General features: G+C 38.2%; 1 protein-coding gene across 11 annotated transcripts in view; it reads right to left on the bottom strand.

Moving 5' to 3' along the window:
* The window catches only part of KDM4C (lysine demethylase 4C), a 279,727-nt gene that overhangs the window by 99,413 nt on the left and 161,131 nt on the right, over positions 1–19,183 (bottom strand). For 7 of the 11 annotated variants that reach the window (XR_006741312.1, XM_036434027.2, XM_036434028.2 and 4 more), the window contains 3 exons: positions 17,725–17,906; positions 15,917–16,130; positions 14,546–14,622 (listed from right to left, as the gene is read on the bottom strand). Coding sequence is in view for 9 of the 11 variants with exons in the window: in XM_036434027.2 (XP_036289920.1) it covers positions 14,546–14,622; positions 15,917–16,130; positions 17,725–17,906 (473 nt within the window). In the remaining 2 variants the exon portion in view is untranslated. Of the gene's footprint in view, positions 1–5,516; positions 5,569–14,545; positions 14,623–15,916; positions 16,131–17,724; positions 17,907–19,183 lie in introns of those variants that run through there. The other 4 variants (XR_006741313.1, XM_036434036.2, XM_036434040.2 and 1 more) reach the window with 3 other exon arrangements.

Here is a 19,183-nt window from a genome sequence, read left to right as displayed (position 1 = left end):
TGCTACCACCCTCGAAACATCTGAAACCAGAGTAGACAAAAATCAAACTAAAGCTGCAACAAAGCACAGACACCGATCAAATACAAATCAGGATGACTTCGCTCCTCCTCTGGATATCTGACAGATGAAGCAGCAGGCCAAACTAGAAATAGTAATATTTATTTCATTTGCTATAGACAAAATGTCTAGCACACAATGAAGGGGCCACCCAGAAGGTGCCAGAAGGTCAGAGCATCATGTTCAAGGCTTTGCAAGAGGCTACAGCACCTAAGCCACAGAGGTCCTCCAGCAGTGACCTCTGCCAGCCCCAGTCCTGTGCCAGCCCCAGTCCACATAGCCAGCACACCCACCCTCAGGGGCGGCAGAGAAAGACAGAAAGAGACTGAGGTTTGTGGCTGTAAGGTGAAGGAGGGGGAGGGGAAGAGAGAGAGGGTGAGAGAGGAGAAGAGAGACATCAATGTGAGAGAGACACATAAATTGGTTGCCTCTCTCACAGGCCCTGAAAGGTCAATTGACAAAATAGTAGCAGTAGTTTTCTATAGAAAATGAGATTTGAGATTTGACAAAAGAAGCAAGAATATACAATGGAGTCAAGACAGTCTCTTCAATAAATGGTGTTGGGAAAATTGGAAAAATACATAAAAAAAAAAAAAAAAATGGAAGTAGATCACCGATTGACATCATACCATACACAAAAATAAACTCAAAATGGATACAGGACTTAAACGTAAGACAGGAAACAATAAAAAGCTTAGAAGAATCCATAGGCAGCAAAATCTCAGACATTGGTCATAGCAATATCTTTACCAATACAACTCCTACAGCAATGAAAACTAAGGAGAAAATAAACAAATGGGACTACATCAAAATAAAAAGCTTCTAACAGCAAAAGATACCATCAACAAAACAACAAGCTACCCACTGCAAGGGAAAACATACTTGCCAATGTTATCTCTCTGATAAGGGTTTAATCTCCAAAATTTACAAGGAACTCATACACCTTAACAAAAGGTAGATAACAATTCAATAAAAAATGGGAAAAGGCCCTAAATAGACACTTTTCAAAAGAGGACATACAGAAAGCCAAGAAACACATGAAAACATGCTCATAGTCACTAATCATCCAAGAGGTGCAAATCAAAACAATAATGAAGTACCACCTCACACTTGTCAGGATGGCTATCATTAAAAAATCAACAAATGACAAGTGCTGGAGAGGATGCGGAGAAAAAGGTATCCTCTTTCACTGCTGGTGGGAATGCAGGCTGGTGCAACCACTGTAGAATACTGTATGGCATTTCTCCAAAAAATTAAAAATGGAACTGTCATTTGACCCACTTCTAGGAATATATCCCAAAAAACAGAAACACCAATCAGAAAGGATATATGCATTCCTATGTTCATAGCAGCACAATTTACAATAACTAAGATATGGAAACAGCCTAAGTGTCCATCAACAGATAACTGGATAGAAAACTGATACATCTCCAGGGGTCCTCAAACTTTTTAAAGTGGGGGCCAGATCACGGTCCCTCAGAGAGCTGGAGGGCCGGACTATATGAACTACTAATTCCTACTGTAACACCTCGGCTGCGCTCACTGCCCAAAAAACCTGGCGGGCCGGATCAGACTCCTTTGCGGGCCGCATGTGGCCCGCGGGCCGTAGTTTGAAGACCCCTGATACACGATGGAATACTACTCTGCTGTAAAAAAGAAAAAATTCTTACCATTTGCAACAGCATGAATGGAACTGAAGAGCATTATGCTAAGCAAAATAAACCAGTCAGAGAAAGATAAATATCACATGATCTCACTAATTTGTGGACTATAAAGAACATCATAAACTGATTAACAAAGATAAAGAGACAAAGAAGCATCAAACAGACTGTCAAACTTCAGCGGGAAGGCAGGAGAGGGTTTGGGGGGGGGGGGGGGTGAGAGATCAACCAAAGGACTTGTATGCATGCATATAAGCATAACCAATAGACACAGACACTGGGGAGGGTGAGGCAGTTAGGGCATGTGCCTGGGGGTGGCCAAGAGGAGGTCAATGAGGGGGGGGGGGGGGGGGAGAAGACATATGTAGTACTATTTGTAATACTTTTAACAATAATAAAAATAATTAAAAAAAGAAAATGAGATTTGAGAATATGAGAGTGTTGGATATAGGAAACTCCTCTAACAATATATAGACATAAGAAGAAATTAAACCTTTTTTCTATTAAATAATTTAATTTAACTGTGGCGGTTTATCCTATTTTTCCTTTTTGCACTTAAATTTAAATTTTAAATAGGACACCTATGATTTTTTTCCAGAGTTTTTCAGTGTACTAAAACTTCTCTCTAATCTAACCTATAGAAATACCAAAGTTGCCGGTACCGGTTTGGCTCAGTGGTAGAGCGTTGGTCTACGGACTGAAAGGTCCCGGGTTCAATTCCGGTCAAGGGCATGTATTTTGGTTGGGGGCACATCCCCTGTAGGGGGTGTGCAAGAGGCAGCTGATAGATGATTCTCTTTCATCCATGTTTCTAACTCTCTATTCCTCTCTCTTCCTCTCTGTAAAAAATCAATAAAATAAATTTAAAAAAAGGAAATACCAAAATTGTGCAGCCTTGCAGAACAAAATAAGTAAAATTAAACATCCAGACTTCATTGCCATCCTTGTTTTATCTTGTGTGTAATGAGCATGCTTTCCCAGGAACAATAACACCCAATATAAAATGACTATTATAAAAACTTAAATATACTGCTAATCAATCAATGTTTCCTAAAACAAGACAAAATACTGAAATGCCATTTATGTCATGATTACTCTATAAGGCTGCTGCTGATCCTGACTTCCAAGTGCAGCATTAAAAGATTCATTCTATTGGGTCCCCCAACCACCATCCCCGGGCAGCGGAAAGCTGAATGAGAAAATATAAATTCGGATTATATATTCTGAACATTGTACTTTTTCCTCACCTAATACTATGCACAAAATCTCCTTTTAGCAATACCAAGTACTTTAAAAATTTTGGTTCCATAAAAAATTCACGCCTGAGATGAACGGCTAGTACACCAATTTACAACTTGGAATGATTTTGTTATGGCTTAGTTATTAAACCATGAAAAAGAGTGTTTATAATCAAAGTGCTGACACAACATTAGCAATGGTGAGAAGGACATTGTTATGATGCAGCTATCACAGTTGTTCATTATTTGTAGTAGAGGGAATTCATGTTCCAATGCCTCTTCTATAAAACATCAGTTAAAGAAATGCCAATACCAACATTCTCAAGCTGCCTCATAAGAGGCTCTCATTTTAGCTGACATATCCGTAAGTGCCACTAAAGCCAATTTTCAGAGCTATAGAAAAATTATGAGACTGAAGTACCTCCCCACACCCTTATTTATCTGACATGTTCATAACAGAAATGCAAAACCATAAAATAAGGCTGTGTGATCTGGGAAAACAAAAAGTAATTAATCACATTAACGGAAAGCTAGCTTACAAAGTGCTGATCAACAAAACATGGAAGAACCATTTCTGAAGATGTGGCTCATTTGTCAGGGTTGGCGAGAGGGCAGGATCTCACATTTGGACAGGGCTGGCATGAATTCTGAGTGATTGGGAAAGTGAATTATAGGTTTTCTGCAGCTATCTTCTGAATGGAAATTCAAAAGGCTCCAATGAATTTTATACTAGCAAGTGAGTGCTGCCCTTTAGAACCCACATCTAATTTGTATTAAAAATGAAAACCACCCAGCTTGTGTGGTGCAGTGGTTGAACACTGACCCATGAACCAAGAGGTCACCAGTTCAATAACTCATCGGGGCACATCCCTGGGTTATGGGCTCAATCCCCAGTGGGGAGCATGCAGGAGAGAACTGATTGATGTTTATCTCTCGTTGATATTTTTAATCTCTTTATCCCTCTCCCTTCTTCTCTCTTTACAATCAATAAAAAAAAATGTATCTTTTTAATGAAAACATATCTTCAACAAAATACTGATTGATCGCCATGTTCTACACACTGCACAAAAGCAGTGAATGACAAAGACCCTGTCCTCAGTGAACTTACGTTCTGGTTGGGACAGCAGCAAAATAAATCAGGAGATTATTTAGATGATAGAGGATGTTAAGTACTATGGGAATGGGCCATGGAATTATGTAGAGAAATATGACGCCAGCAGATCCTGCTAGTCAGAAAGTAAGTGGGAGCCCTAGCTGATTTGGCTCAGTGGATAGAACAGTGGTGACCAAAGGTTCCTGGGTTCAATTCACTTGATCTTAGCCAAAAGGCCGAGAAGCGATTCCTGGGTTCAATTCCAGTCAAAGGGCACATACCTTGGTTGCAGGCTCCTCCCTGGCCCAGGCCTGGTCGGGGCAACTGCAAGAGGCAACCAATCAATATATTTCTCTCTCATTGATGTTTCTCTCAGTCTTTGCCTCTCTCTAAAAGATCAAAGGAAAAATATTCTCAGGTGAGGATCAACAAAGCAAAAAGAGAAAGAAAGTGGGAGAATATCTGATAAGGCTTCATAGGTCATGAAAAAGAGGTGACGACTTTACCATGAGAGAGATGGAAAGCTATAGTAAAGCTTGACCACAGCAAGATGATCTGACTTATATGCTAACTAGAGGCCTGGTGCACGGACGGAGTCCTTAGGCCTGGCTGGCAATCAGGGCTGATCAGGGTGCCTTCTGGCTCTGTTCCTTCTGACATTCTGGTTAATTAAGCATATATGATAGATTGATAGTTAGATAGATAGATAGATAGATAGATAGATAGATAGATAGGGATATAGGTATATAGATATATAGATTAGATCATGTCAACTGCTATAACTGCTATACTGATAGCAGAGGATAGAGTTTCAAGGGTAGAAGTGAGAAGAGAAGTTAGCAGGTCACTGTGTTAACCCAGGAAAGAGGTAATGAGTAGATTGGTCTGGGTAATATAAGCAGAGGTAATTAGAAGTGGCCAACAGTAGATGAGTGGATAAAAAAGCTTTGGTACACAAAAGACAAGTATTGGAGAAAAGGGAACCCTAGTACACTGCTGGTTGGAATACAGACTGGTGCAGCCACTGTGAAAACAGTATGGAGTTTCCTCAAAAATAAAAATAAAAATGGAACTCCCATTTGAACCAATGATCCAACTTCAAGGAATATATTCTAAGAAACTAGAAACACCAATTAAACAGAGTATATGGAACCTTATGTTCATAGCAATAGTGCAGTGAAGGCCTGGGGAGCGGGCAGGAACGGGTTGAATGGGGTCATGGGAGGGGGGAGGACATCTGTAACACTTTCAACAATAAATATAAATTAAAAAGAAAAAGTACCCAGGATTCTAGATTATTTAAAAGCAGACAAGACAGGTCAGACAGATATGGGGTATGAGAAAAAGAAAAGCATATCTGACTCTAAAGTTTTAGGCCTCAGCAGCTGGAAGGCCTGAAAATTAGGAAGCCCGCAGGAGGAGAAGACCTGGAATTCAGTTGAGACAGAGTGAATTTGAGCTACTCACTGGACATGCTGCTCAGGAAGTTGGCCATATGAATCCGCAGCTCAATGAGAGGCTGAGCTGGACAGAGAAGGGTACCAATGACTAGCTGCTGTTAGTGTAGAAAAAAAGCCCACATTTTGAACTCTAGGAAGTAAACGTTTGTGACTGCACCCAAGTAACTAAAATAATCGTCCTCTCACAGAGTCAGCTGATTAGCAATCGGAATACTATCTGCTACCATAATTCCCTTTTCATGCAACAGGACAGACCCTCAGGTTCCAAGGATTAGAATGTGGACATCTTGAGGAGAGTGGGTGTGCTTGCTACATTTTAACTACTTAATTATCATTAACCATTTGTATGAAAAGATAATTGAAAAATAGAAAGCTCCACTTTGTGCTGGTTTCAATTTTTTTTTTTCTCAGCTCTCTTTCTAATGCCATTGCTTACACCAGTATAAAAATTAATTTGAGGTTTGCAGAGCACCTGTTTGGTAGCAAGCCGGACACACGCTTAGGCAAGGAGAAGCACCTCTGTACCTGAAGAGTGGTCAGAAGTAATCTACATGGGACTTACTGCATTTACATAATGGTACTTCCAGAATCCTGAGCAAAGTACTTCAAGTTGAACATCTTACTTTTTAAAAAATGTACAACATTTGGCTTTCAAATAAAAAGCTCAGCTGGTTTATTCTTTCTTCCCAGCATGACCTTCGGTAATAAATAGCAAAGTACATGATTTCTTCACCCTGCCACTGGATTAACTTTTGCCATTCATGAGAAACGCCTGCCCTGCGTTTCTAAGGAGCTGTACCTTCAGCCAGGTGACCTCCGGGCATGCACATCCTGGTGCAGAGTACAGTATGCTATGCTCCCCATAATGTCAGTCATTATTCTTCCTGACTTTACTTGTGCTCTCTGGTTGAAGCACTTAAGATTAATGAGGCATTTGTTCTCAATCAAGAAGCTATTTATGAATATAGTTCCACTTACAATAAGCTTTGTAGGCTTTTCTTTCTCACCATTACCAAAACGGGGTGGGTGCGGGGGAGGAATGATTTTTCTTGAGCAAAAGGGAGAATAGAAAAAAATGATTTGTGACTTTATCGTCTGTGAGCAGTTTCCTAATGCAAAGGCCTCCACATCACAGCTATGCTCTCAGGATAACTGATAAATGCAAACGTGCTGTTCTGTTAAAGTCAAATAATTATCACTGCCCTGGCCTTTATGAGCCAGGGTGCAGCTAATCAAAGTTACGTGCCTCCTTAGGAGGCAAGAGGTGATTTTTGAACCCAAATGCTTTACACCTCAAATGGGAGCATGTGGTCCTGGCTATAGGCTTACAAGATACCGCAATGGTGTCACCTGGCTACAAATGGCCACTGCCCATCTGTGATTGCCCAACCTTACCAAGAATAGAGCCTTTCAGCCCAGGCCAGCATAGTTCAGTAGTTGAGCATCAGCCAATGAACCAGGAGATCACAGTTTGATTCCCAGTCAGGGCACATACCCAGGTTGCAGACACGATTCCCAGTGCAGAGCAGGAAGGGGCAGCTAATCAATGATTCTTTCATCACTGATGTTTCTATTTCTCTCTTTCTCTCCTTTCTTCTCTGAAATTAATTTTATATATGTGCATATATACATATATATTATTTATTTTAATTTTATACATACATACATACATATACACATATATATACATATATATACATATATATATACATATATATACATATATATACATATATTTTATTTATTTGTTTGTTTTTAAAGAGCAGAGCCTCTCAGAGGGTCAATGAGGGAAAGAAGGGGGTATATTTGTAATACTTTCAACAATAAAGTTTTAAAAAATAGAAGACAGCATTTCTTTTTTTCTACTAGTTTTACTGAATATGAGGATCAATACAGCTTTCGGGCTGACAGCCCCTCATCACCAGGTCTTGACAGTATCCCATGGAATAAAAAACATAGCATAAAATGCATCACCAAGAGCGCAGTGTCACAGTGACCTCTCAAGGCCATAAGCCAACCTGATCTGAAAATCAATGGCTCTAATCTACAAAGCTCTTTCAAAAGAAAAATGCCAGCACTGTTGTCAGCTGGGAAATTGAATTCAGGAGATTACCCAGTTCTGGGACAGGTTCTCCAGACAGAAACTAGTGAAAATGTAAAAGGGTACAGAAACTGCTCTCCACAACTACCCAATAACACTGATTATTCCATTGTAAGTAGATAACCAATTACACCAGAAATTAGCGGTGACTTTATTTTCAGTGTAAACTAACCAAAATCATTCAAAAATGTGGGTCAGAATTAGGCCAGCTGTTCAGCCTTCTTCTCATTCTAAGCATAAATAACTGGAGGAGGGAAAAAGAGCCAGGGCCTGGAGATCTGGAGGCTGGGTATTGCCCTGAATAGGGCCCCCTCACCATAAGTGGGGTGATCCTGAGCAAGACTACTCTTTCAAATCCCAGGTTCATTATCTGCAAAATGAGATTTCTGAGACAAAGAATTCTTTAGTCTTTGTCAGAATTAAATTTTATGGAAACTAGAAAAATTCTAAACCTGCCACATATATTAGTTTATATTTAAATCAACAATTATTCTGGATTTGTAGGACAAAAGTTAACAAATGAAACTTTACTTTTTTTAAAATAAGACTTTCAAGAGCCAATTGATTGGCTTTTTTTTTAAACATCTATTATCATCACCATTATTTTTATTTAAGTTAGAGAGGAGCTACAAAGGTTGTATTATTGTAGAGTAAATGTAACACAATCCTCATCCACACAAATTTTCTTTAGTAAATTGCACTCTAAGAGAACTCCTACTTTGGAGAGAGAGGAGAGAGAGCAGTATCTTCAGATTAAATAGGTCTTAGGGTTGCTCCACATCACATGCACCTCTATAAAACCTAGCCTCAATGAATGTGGGAGTCAAAGACTCAACCTAACACCAAGGGTTGTTAGGGCTTCCTACTTTCCAAAGATGTCAAGAGTTTATCAGTTTTCCAAGAAGTTGAGCACATTTACCTGAGACTTAAGAATCGAGTGTTGCCGAAATCGGTTTGGCTCAATGGATAGAGCGTCGGCTTGGGAACTGAAAGGTCCAGGGTTCAATTCCAGTCAAGGGCATGTACCTTGGTTGCGGGCACATCCTCAGTGGGGGGTGTGCAAGAGGCAGCTGATTGATGACTCTCTCTCATCGATGTTTCTAAACTATCTCTCTCCCTTCCTCTCTGTACAAAATCAATAAAATATATTTTTTTTAAAAAACAAAACAAAAAAACAGAATCGAGTGTTAATGAACTATATGATTATTTGACCACTGTGCTCTACACCTGAAACTAATACAAAATAACACTGAATATAAACTGTAATTTTTTTTAAATTGAGTATTAAAACTAAGATACACTCCAATCATCAGAAGTTCAGATAAATATATCCTAACAAATGACTTAGCCCATAAGCTTGAGCAGCACTGTGGGAGTGGATTTTATAAAGACCACTATACCTCAGGTACCTTGTAATTTTGCAACTATGATTTATGCAAAGAAAATACTATACTCTCTTTCCAAAGTCAAATAAAATAGCTATGTACAGCATTGGAGGGCATGAATGGCAAACATTATCCAATCTATAGAAGACACTGATTTACAATGATGCAAAAAAAAATAAAGATACCAAAATGTTTGTTTTTAATCATCACAATTACATATTCCACTCTAAGAGAAAAGAAAATGCTAATTCCAAATGATCATCAAATTATAGCTTCTTATATCTAACTGTTGCTCTATTTTAAAAAAATAAATAAGCAAAAGAAAGGGAACAATGAATAAATGTATATATAGCCACGGTGAAAAACCATTTCACGCCTAGACTTTGCTTTTTTAAAACAATTTTTTGGGGAAAAACTAGAATGTTATGTTTGTCGTACATATACTAATACAATATTCTATGAAGTACAATAGATATTCTTCAATAGATATGTGTACAGTTATCTAGTTTATGCATTTTGTTATACAGATTAAAAATTCTAGCCTATAAAGTGTTTTCTTAAGTTTTTCATTACAAAATTTACTTTCTCATAGCATGGCAATAGTCATCCAAGAATATAATATATAGTTCCATGTTATTAATATTGTATTACTTTCAAGTGAAAATATTCAAACAAATTCCCTTAAGCAAGTGAAATAGGATATCTATTTATATAAAAGAGGAATATGCAAATTAGCCAGGTAACTTCGCAGCCAAATAGCAGAAACCTGAGGCTTCACGGCTCCTGGCCAGGGCGAGGGGCCTCAGGCTATGCCCCCGTCCGGTCCGCAGGACTTGATGGGGAACCACAGGCCGCGCCCCGTGCCTGGTGGGGCTTGACAGGGGACCTCAGGCCATGGCTCTGCCCCAAAGCTGAGCCGGGAGACCTGAGGCTGCGGCCCCTCCCACAGGGGCTTATCAGGGGTGGGGCCGGCCAGGTTTGGGTCTCACCCAATGTGGGTAGGGCAGCCAGGTCTAGGTCTCCTGCATTTTCAAAGTGCGCACAAGTGGTGGGAAGGGACTTGACTCTAGGTCCAGAGGCATGCCTCAGACTCTGACAGAAGGGAGATTTTCATATACATTTTACTAATTGTCTTTCATCTATGACACTTCTATTATAGCAGGCGTCTTCAAACTACAGCCCGTGGGCCACATGCGGCCCGCAGAGGAGTCTGATCCGGCCCGCCAGGTTTTTTGGGCAGTGAGCGCAGCCGAGGTGTTACAGTAGGAATTAGTAGTTCATATAGTCCGGCCCTCCAGCTCTCTGAGGGACCGTGATCTGGCCCCCACTTTAAAAAGTTTGAGGACGCCTGTATTATAGAGAAAGGGCAAATAGCAATATTACAATATTTCCTCTAATTAATTCCCTTTTAATGTGCACACATTTCGTGCACCAGGCCACTAGTATTGAAATAAAAAGAAATTTCAAGGATAGTGCCTATTGCTGTACATTCCCAAACAGCAGGTAGATAAAAATATAGTAAGGCTCTTAGGTCATTGTTTTGTTTTTTTTTAAATCAATGAAAGTTTCCTTTAGCTCATAAAAACTACATTAATTTTACCAATAATTATCAGCATTCTATTCCTATACATTTCTGTTATTCATTATCTCTAGGTTAAGAAGCACATAAATAAGTTTCGTTTCCTTGAAGGTCTCCAATTCTTAAGTAAAACTAAAGAAAAATGGAAATACAAAGCAACACATAATCAAAGCATTTTAGGACCAAAACAGGCCTTAGCTATACATTTTTAGTCAAATCTTCACATTAAGTTACTTTTAAATATTCCTTTAATTTAGATTCTGTTTAGATTATAGATATGTGATCTAATGTATCTGCCTTGCCCATCACCAAAGAATTATTTAAGGTAATAAAAGAGCTCCCTAGTAAGACACAGAACAAATGGTAACTTTATTTGGAATTCTTCACACTGACAATGAATAACTTCAGCACAGGCTTAATGCTGCCATGTACAGAAAACTGGCAACTCGACTGGAGAAACCAAGATGGCGGCATAGGGCAGACACCTGAATGCAGCCTACCACAACAAATTTTAATTTAGAACTGGAAAACAGGGGAAACATCGCCCTGAAGCGCCAGATGGCTAGCTAAGAGGAGGCTCTACCATCTGGGAAGGAGAGAGAAGGCGCCCTGAAACTCAGGAACTGTGAAGGTGTGATGAACTGTGTGCGGGAAAAGGCAGCCGCCCGACTTCGCTGCTGGCTTACTCCCTGCGCACAGAGAGGGCGGACAGCTAATGCGTGGCTAGCTTTCTTGTTCAGGAGGAAAACAGAACCACCCTATTGCTGTGATAGATGGCCCCAGTCTGGGAGAGGCCAGACTGTCAGGCAGTGGGCAGAGATCTCTCGGAGGTGTGTGAAGACAGCGGCCATTACTGTGGGACTCAGAAACCAGACCCTCGTAGGGAGGGGCTGAATAAAGCTTGTCTGCACTACCCTGAGACTCCACCCCACCAAGCGGAGCACAGAAGCCCTTCCAGTGGCTAGCTTTCTCATTTGCTGCGAATAGGACTCTCTTAGGGAGAAACAGACAGGAATCCAAAGCTTCTCTGCGCCTATACCAAAGAGGTGCGTGTGCTTGCAACCAATCTTGCAGGATTCACCAAAGCTTGGCTGTGCCACCATGAGACTCCACCCCATCCAAGCAGAATACAGAAACCCTCCTAGCTGAGACACTTCTGATCCTCATAGCCAATTGGCTTGGAGATAAATACTTCCCAGTGATACCAACAACAAGCAAGGCTTAACAACAAGACTGTACACACAGCCCACAAAGGGCTACACCAAGACTATCCACCTCAGGTAATTGGGAGGCTGACCCACTGAACCTTATAGGACATCTTAGCACACAAAGCCACTCTACCAACTCAGGGAAGCTGTGAAAATGCCGAGACAAGGAAACAGATCACAAACAAAAGAAACGGAGGAAAAGAAGTGACTGGATATAGAGTTCAAAACTACGCTTATAAGGTTTTTCAAGAAATTCCTAGAAAAGGCTAATAAAATAAATGAGACCTATGAGGATATGAAAAGGGATCAACTAGAAATAAAGAATACATTGTCTGAAATAAAAAATATTATACAGAGTCCTAAAAACAGACTGAAAGATCGCAAGAATCAAGTCAAAGATATGGAACACAAAGAGCCAGAGGACACTCTTCCACAGAAGCAAGAAGATAAGAGAATCCAGAAAGTTGAAGATAGTGTAAGAAACCTCTGGGACAATTTCAAATGAACCAACATCAGAATTATGGGGGTCCCAGAAGATGAGAGAGAGCAAAATACCGAAAACATACTGGAAGAAATAGTGACAGAAAACTTCCCCCACCTGGGGAAAGAATTAAGACTTACAAGTCCAGGAAGTGCACAGAACCCCAAACAAAAGGAATCCAAAGAGGACCATACCAAGACACATCATAATTAAAATGCCAAGAGCAAAAGACAAAGAGAGAATATTAAAAGCAGCAAGAGAAAAGCAGGCAGTTACCTATAAAGGAGCACCCATACGATTGTCAGCTGATTTCTCAACAGAAACCATGCAGGCCAGACGGGAATGGCAGGAAATATTCAAGGTGATGAACAGCAAGAACCTATAGCCAAAAATACTCTACCCAGCAAAGCTATCACTCAGAATCAAAGGCCAGATAAAGAGCTTCACAAATAAAAAAAAGCTAAAGGAGTTCATCAACACCAAACCAGAATTATATGAATTGCTGAAAGGGGTTCTTTAGGAAGAGGAAGAAGATATAGATAAAAATTATGATCAACAAATACGTAACTATCAATAAGTGAAACTAAAAGCCAAGGGAATTAAAAAACCTGATGAACAATATTAACTGGTGAATATAATAGAATCAGAGGTATGGAAGGGCACTGGACTGACGATTCTCAGGGAACAGGGGAGTTGGGGGTGCGGGAAGAGCCTGAACAAAAACTATGCACCTATGGATGAGGACAATGGAGGGTGGGGAAAGGGCAGAGGGTGGGGTGGGAACCTGGTGGAGGGGAGCAATGGAAGGGAAAGAAAAATGAGGAACATGTGTAATAATATGAACAATAAAGATTTATTTTTTTAAAAAAATTAATCAATTAATTAATTAAAAAATAATATAAAATTATTAAAATCAATTTTTTGTGCCCAGCCAGTGTGGCTTAGTGGTTGAGTGTCAACCTATGAACCAGGAGGTCATGGTTAGATTCCCAGTCAGGGCACATGCTCGGGTTGTGGGCTCGATCCTCAGTCGGGGGTGTGCAGGAGGCAGCTGATCAATGATTCTCTTTCATCATTGATGCTTCTATCTCTATCTCTTTCTCTCTCCTTTCCTCTCTGAAATTAATAAAAATAATTTTTTAAGTTTTTTTAAAAAATCAAAAAGAAAAAAAGAAAACTGGCAACTCATGATTTGTCACAGTCTTAAATCTGTGTATGATGTGATTTCCCATGACACATATCTGATCTGTACATTCAGTTTTCACTCCCATCTATGGCAATAACACAAAATCTCACAGACCCCTACACCAAAGGTCCCTAAAGAAAGAACTGCATATCTGGAAAGAAACTACATTATTCCTAATGAGCTACATTATCCCTAAATTAAAATAAGTAAAAAAAAAATAAAAATCAATCTTAAATCTATTTATATTTATTTACTATCTAGAATTCTATACTATAAATTCTTCAGAAGATATTATAAAAAATCCTCTTATTTTTAAATACTCTACATAGTATTAAGCATATGGGTTATTAATTTTTAGGAGTATTTATACATTTAACTAACATCTTCCTTCATAATTAGAAGTATATCCCTAAAATGGTATTCTGTATTTTACAGAAATACCCAGATTTTAAAAAGTTTTTAATGTAGGGATAAAAAGATTTTATGAAAAATTTGGATAGCACATAATTAAATGGCAAAATGAGTGGCATACTGGATTAATGAAACAGGGCTCAATGCTAGGATATAAGCTAAAGTTTCAACAGGGCTTCCATAAAAACAATTTCCATGAAGAGGAATTTGTGACCACGTAAAGGATCATTTGTTGCTAAAGATTCTATCTCAAGCTCACAGCAAATGCCTGGGACAAGAGTAGAACTCAAAAAGAGTAGAACTCTAAAAGTATGAATATAAGAAAAAATAAATGAGGAAGTCCTCAGGCTAGTTGAAGAGTTAGGTATTAGTGTGGTTTCCTCAGAGAAGATCCCACCTTGAATAATTATTTTCAAAAATTGCAAAAATAGGACAATATTTTGGACCTGCTCTGATAAACTGGCAATCTCTGTAGGTTCCAGAGATAAGTTACACCTAAAACTTTAATATTTCTACAATGACTATAAACAACACATGGATGACATAGAAAGAAAAGACTAGAAATATAGTAAGTGTAGAATTGTACACAAAAGCATGTGCACAATCTTACCTTACCACTAGATATATATGTGTCCACAGTGGAGGAAGTGAAAAGAGCTAAGAGATATTAATATAAGCTACTTACTGCTGTCCATGCATTTCTTTTGCACCGGACACATAACCATCCATCAGAGATTTCATGAGAAGGGATACCATAACAACCTATAAAATATTAATATGGATTAAAAAATTAGTTATTTTGCATTGTGACAATATTTCATATGTTAGCACTGATTAAATAAAAGACACTACCTACCCTACAGTTTTTGCTTAGAACAAAACAAAGATACTTTGGGATCTCATGGATATCAGTTACAAGAAATATGAGTGTGGGCATTTATAGTAATTAATGATCACAATAATTATTGTAGAAAATACTGATAATTCCTGAATGGGCAATAATAAAATTTCAAAGTTTCTTGTATACTCCTTTACTCATGCAAAACATATTTCAAAATAAGTTGCAATTCAGAAAACAAAGCTTGGAGAAGTTTTAAAATAAAATAAAAACTTTGATAATATTTGAAAATAATGTAATTTAAAATTACATTTCAAACATTATGTTTAACTAGCTTTAATTTCACTGATAGAGACAGAGGATACACAATTCGTGTTTAGTGATAAAGGGATGTGTTCAATTCCACATGTATTCTGTATATGCCTGACTCAAAAAAAAAACTATGTAAGGAGATAGCTGATGATGCCAATACAAACAGCAATTATGCAGAACCAACAAATATGTTAATCTGACTTCTTGAAATAAGATTTTCAAAGATTTAAATAAGTAATTTTTAATACCACATTTCTATAACATTTGAGATAGTAAGAGAAAATAACAGAAGTGTAATACCCAAAGAAAAACCTATCATAGTTAAACAAAACCATACAATGTTTAGTTCAAGCACATAAAATATTATGGTTAAACTGCATAACTAGTATATTCAGAAACCAAGATTAAAATCCTAGCTTTTTTGTTAAATGATGCTTTGCCTCTGATATAACAATATATGCATATAATAATGTAGGGTGAGTCTGTGTGTGAATATGTGTTATGAATTTATATAAATACAATAAGAAGGTTGCTACAATTGTATTTAAATCAGATTATGTTCAAATACTTTGGGAAAGCTAATAGTATCTGATTAATAAATACATGACAGACAGTAAGACTACCTCAAACCTAATGTAAGATTCGCATTACACTGAATTAAATACAGTGTATATTATATTATAAACCATTCATACTACTCTGACAAAGAGAAACCATGTGATCTGTATTGTATAAAACTGGAGAAAAAAGAATGATTATACCTACTCATACTTTCATTTTTTACAACGTGAGAAAAAAATGATCTAATAGTTCAATGCCAAAGATCTGGCAGGTTACATAGGAGTAAAAAATAAAGATTGTGAAGCACTAAAAAGCCAATGATAGATGAATGTGAGATTCATTTACTTGCATGAACCCGTACGCAGCACTTTGCACAGGAAATTAGAAGGCTTGTTCCATCCTCTTCTAGGAAGGCATTAGGTGGCGAATAGTCTATATTTTCTTCGCTATAAATAAAACACATCTCTGGAATGAGGGGCTTAGTCTTTCCTCCCGGAGCAACCATGTCATCTAATTTTGTCTCCCATTTAGAATCATTTTCTTCATTGCTGCTATCTGGCTGAAAAACACAATATTTCCACATAAGTGAAAAATATGGAAATGAACTCTTCAATTCTGCTACTCATATCTACTAACAGCTGTTCCATCCACTTTCAGCTCCTGTTCTTCTTGTTCTCCTTGACCCAACTACTAGCTTTTTCCTAATGGTCTGCCCCAGGCTCCCATCAGGTGCTAAGCTATTAGGAACAAGAAGATACTCTGTGCATTTGCTTGTACAAGAAAGTACTAAAACTATGTTCTTACATAAATAGTTTATGTAAAGCATCAGTTTTTCTAATGATTTTTTTTTATTTGCATTTGGTTAACAGAACTGGTTTCATTTACTGAATAATCTTACCCAGTTACACCTAACAGAAGTGTTATAAAGACCTAAGCGTAAGTCTGTGCAAAAGTATTGAGAGAGATTTTGAAGGCTTCTGCCTTTCCACAAAGTTTGAAAACATCAAGACAGAAAGATCTGGCAACTGCCATTAAATAAAAAATATGTGCAAAACAAAATTGTTACCTCTTATAAAAATATATGGAGAATGTTTACTGTTTATTTGAAACTCTAATAACTCTAATTATCTACAGAGATGTGATATTAATTTCCCTAAATCTTATAATTTCTGTGGGAATGTTTTAATTATTGGGGAAATATACAGGCAGATTATGATATATAAATAAGAATCAATAAAAGATTGTTTTCCCAAGAAAACAGAAATTTAGTGACTTAAAAGGAAAACAAGTGTTTGTCCCTCACCAGGGCCACATTCAAAGGTGAGCAAGTACCTACACTTCCTATTTACAAAGGTTTGAAAAGGTGAAATTTCACACAATTTCATGCCCTGAAACATCTAAACAGAAAAGCATTTACTTTACATGGATCTTGAGGAGAATATTTCTGATTCAATTAGTGGAAATATAACCCAGAACACAATGTTCACATCAATACACTTTATTGTACCTTAAAATAGATCATGTAGTTCCATCACCCTTACTAGATTCCTAGAGATCATTCTGTCGCTGTTAAAGCTGGAGAATGTGGTCCTCAGGGAGCAAAATGCCATCAGTATAACGGATATGAAATGATATTGAAAACATCATGCATAGCTGGCATCATGCACAGCTGGCTGATGAGCGTACACTGGACAATTCAGTTTGAATTTAATCCTGTGGTGTCTTTTCCATGGGAAGATAAAGAGACACTTAAATGTGGTCCCAGAGCTAACATTTATATTATTGAGAGTGATATTTTCAAGCATAAAACAGAGACTAGGTCTAAGATCTCTCTTGTTAAACTTTAAGGTCTGTGTTTCTTGGTGAAAGTGGTAGAAAGAAAGTTTGAAACTGCCCCCTGAATGAAATAAACCAAGACCAACAAGTAAACCAATCATTTATTCAAAAGTGATAACTTGCTGTCAGGGGAATGTCTCTCAAGTAGCACTAAAAAATTCTGGTTGGGGCTCTATGATGGCCAATAGCTACATAAAGATGAATGTCTTCCTTTTCATATGCACACTTACCTTACAATGATTCACTGTGCTTTCACAGTCACAGAAAGAGTGCATCAGTGATAGGAACCTTGACAATGACCCCGCCAGCCTCATTACCTTGTAGTAGGGCATGAGGAGGGCACAGATGGCACAGTGCGGCTCCATTCTGCCCAGGGCTGCATTATACTCCTGCTCAGCCACAAAGTTGGGAGCTTTTGTCTGCCAAAGGTGGACCAGAGGCTTTGCCCAAGACTCCGTTTCTTCCACTTCCTCCTCAATTAATGGGACCTCAGGTAATTCTTAAGAAACAGGGCATGAAAACACAGTGAGTATGAGACTCAGGGAAAAACAGATCTGGTTATAAAAGAAGCAAACATTCCAAAGTGTCTGTGATATTAATGTCAGACAAGAAACCTATTTTATCTTTCAAATAGATTTGGAGAGAAGAGGAACAAAAGTTTCCTTTTCATCCTCTTCATCTTCAAGGACTAGATCAGATATGATGGCCAGACAACCACCCTCCTTTTGACAACAGCTTCTTCCATGCCAGGAATAACTAACCTGTTCAGTTCCCTCCTTTCGACTACACTACTTCCGTAATTCTACTGCTACCAGAACACCTCCCACGGTAAGAGTTTATATGTGTGAGATAATCTCCAGGCAGTACAGGCATCTGCTATCCCAATAGCTGGCTTACCAATATTTTTAATTTCCTCACCTAACATAGCGCATGGTTATATATAAATTTATTAATTAGAGGACTTCATTTAATTAACTTTTGGGCTTAAGAATTCATGACAATAACATCTGCAGAGCATCTATCATATTCCAAGCAATATACTGCCATTACATGGATATAAAAGACAATCGCCATGTCAAAACTTATTTGTTCAGTATGATGTCCCCAGAGGGTCAAATTTCTTAAGTATGTGCATCTGTTAACATAAAAGGGACAGAAATACACTCCATGAGAATACCATTTTAGAAAAATGTTATACAAGGGAGAAAAATACAGAAAGACCTAACAGGTTAAGAGAAAAAAAATTCTTCAGGCCAATAGCAGAGGACGGGATATCAGAGCAGGTGGGAGCAGCCATAGCTCTGCCCGGTATGTAGTGTCTCGAGCCGTGGCACACTCTAAAATTCCTCACCAGTAGCTTACACAGGCTTAAGAATAAATATTGTGGACAATGTCATCAATTCTCAAGCATGGGTGTTCCTATGAATTAATGTGCACCAGCCCTGGAATTGTTGACTTACCTATTTTAGAAAAAGTCAAAAGAGATTTGCTCAGATGAAAAAAATAAGAAGGGCTCATGAGGCTGAAAATAACTCTAAAGAAGTTAACTAAGGAGCATTCCTGCTTCCATGTTGGTGGTATTATTATTATTGCTAATTGCTTACAACGGAAAATGCTTAGTAATCAGGCAGGGACAGTGGTTTGAAAACACAACAAAAGGTAGCAACCTTTGCCTATCTGGATGTGCAATGCAGTAATCTTACCCGAAACATAAACTGCGTCCACCTCGGTTTCCCTACAATAATATTAGAATACTTACTACAAAGACTAAGATTT

This window comes from Pipistrellus kuhlii, unplaced genomic scaffold (genome assembly GCF_014108245.1).
Source record: "Pipistrellus kuhlii isolate mPipKuh1 unplaced genomic scaffold, mPipKuh1.p scaffold_m20_p_12, whole genome shotgun sequence".
Taxonomy (NCBI): domain Eukaryota; kingdom Metazoa; phylum Chordata; class Mammalia; order Chiroptera; family Vespertilionidae; genus Pipistrellus; species Pipistrellus kuhlii.
This window is presented reverse-complemented; position numbering and strand designations above follow the sequence as displayed.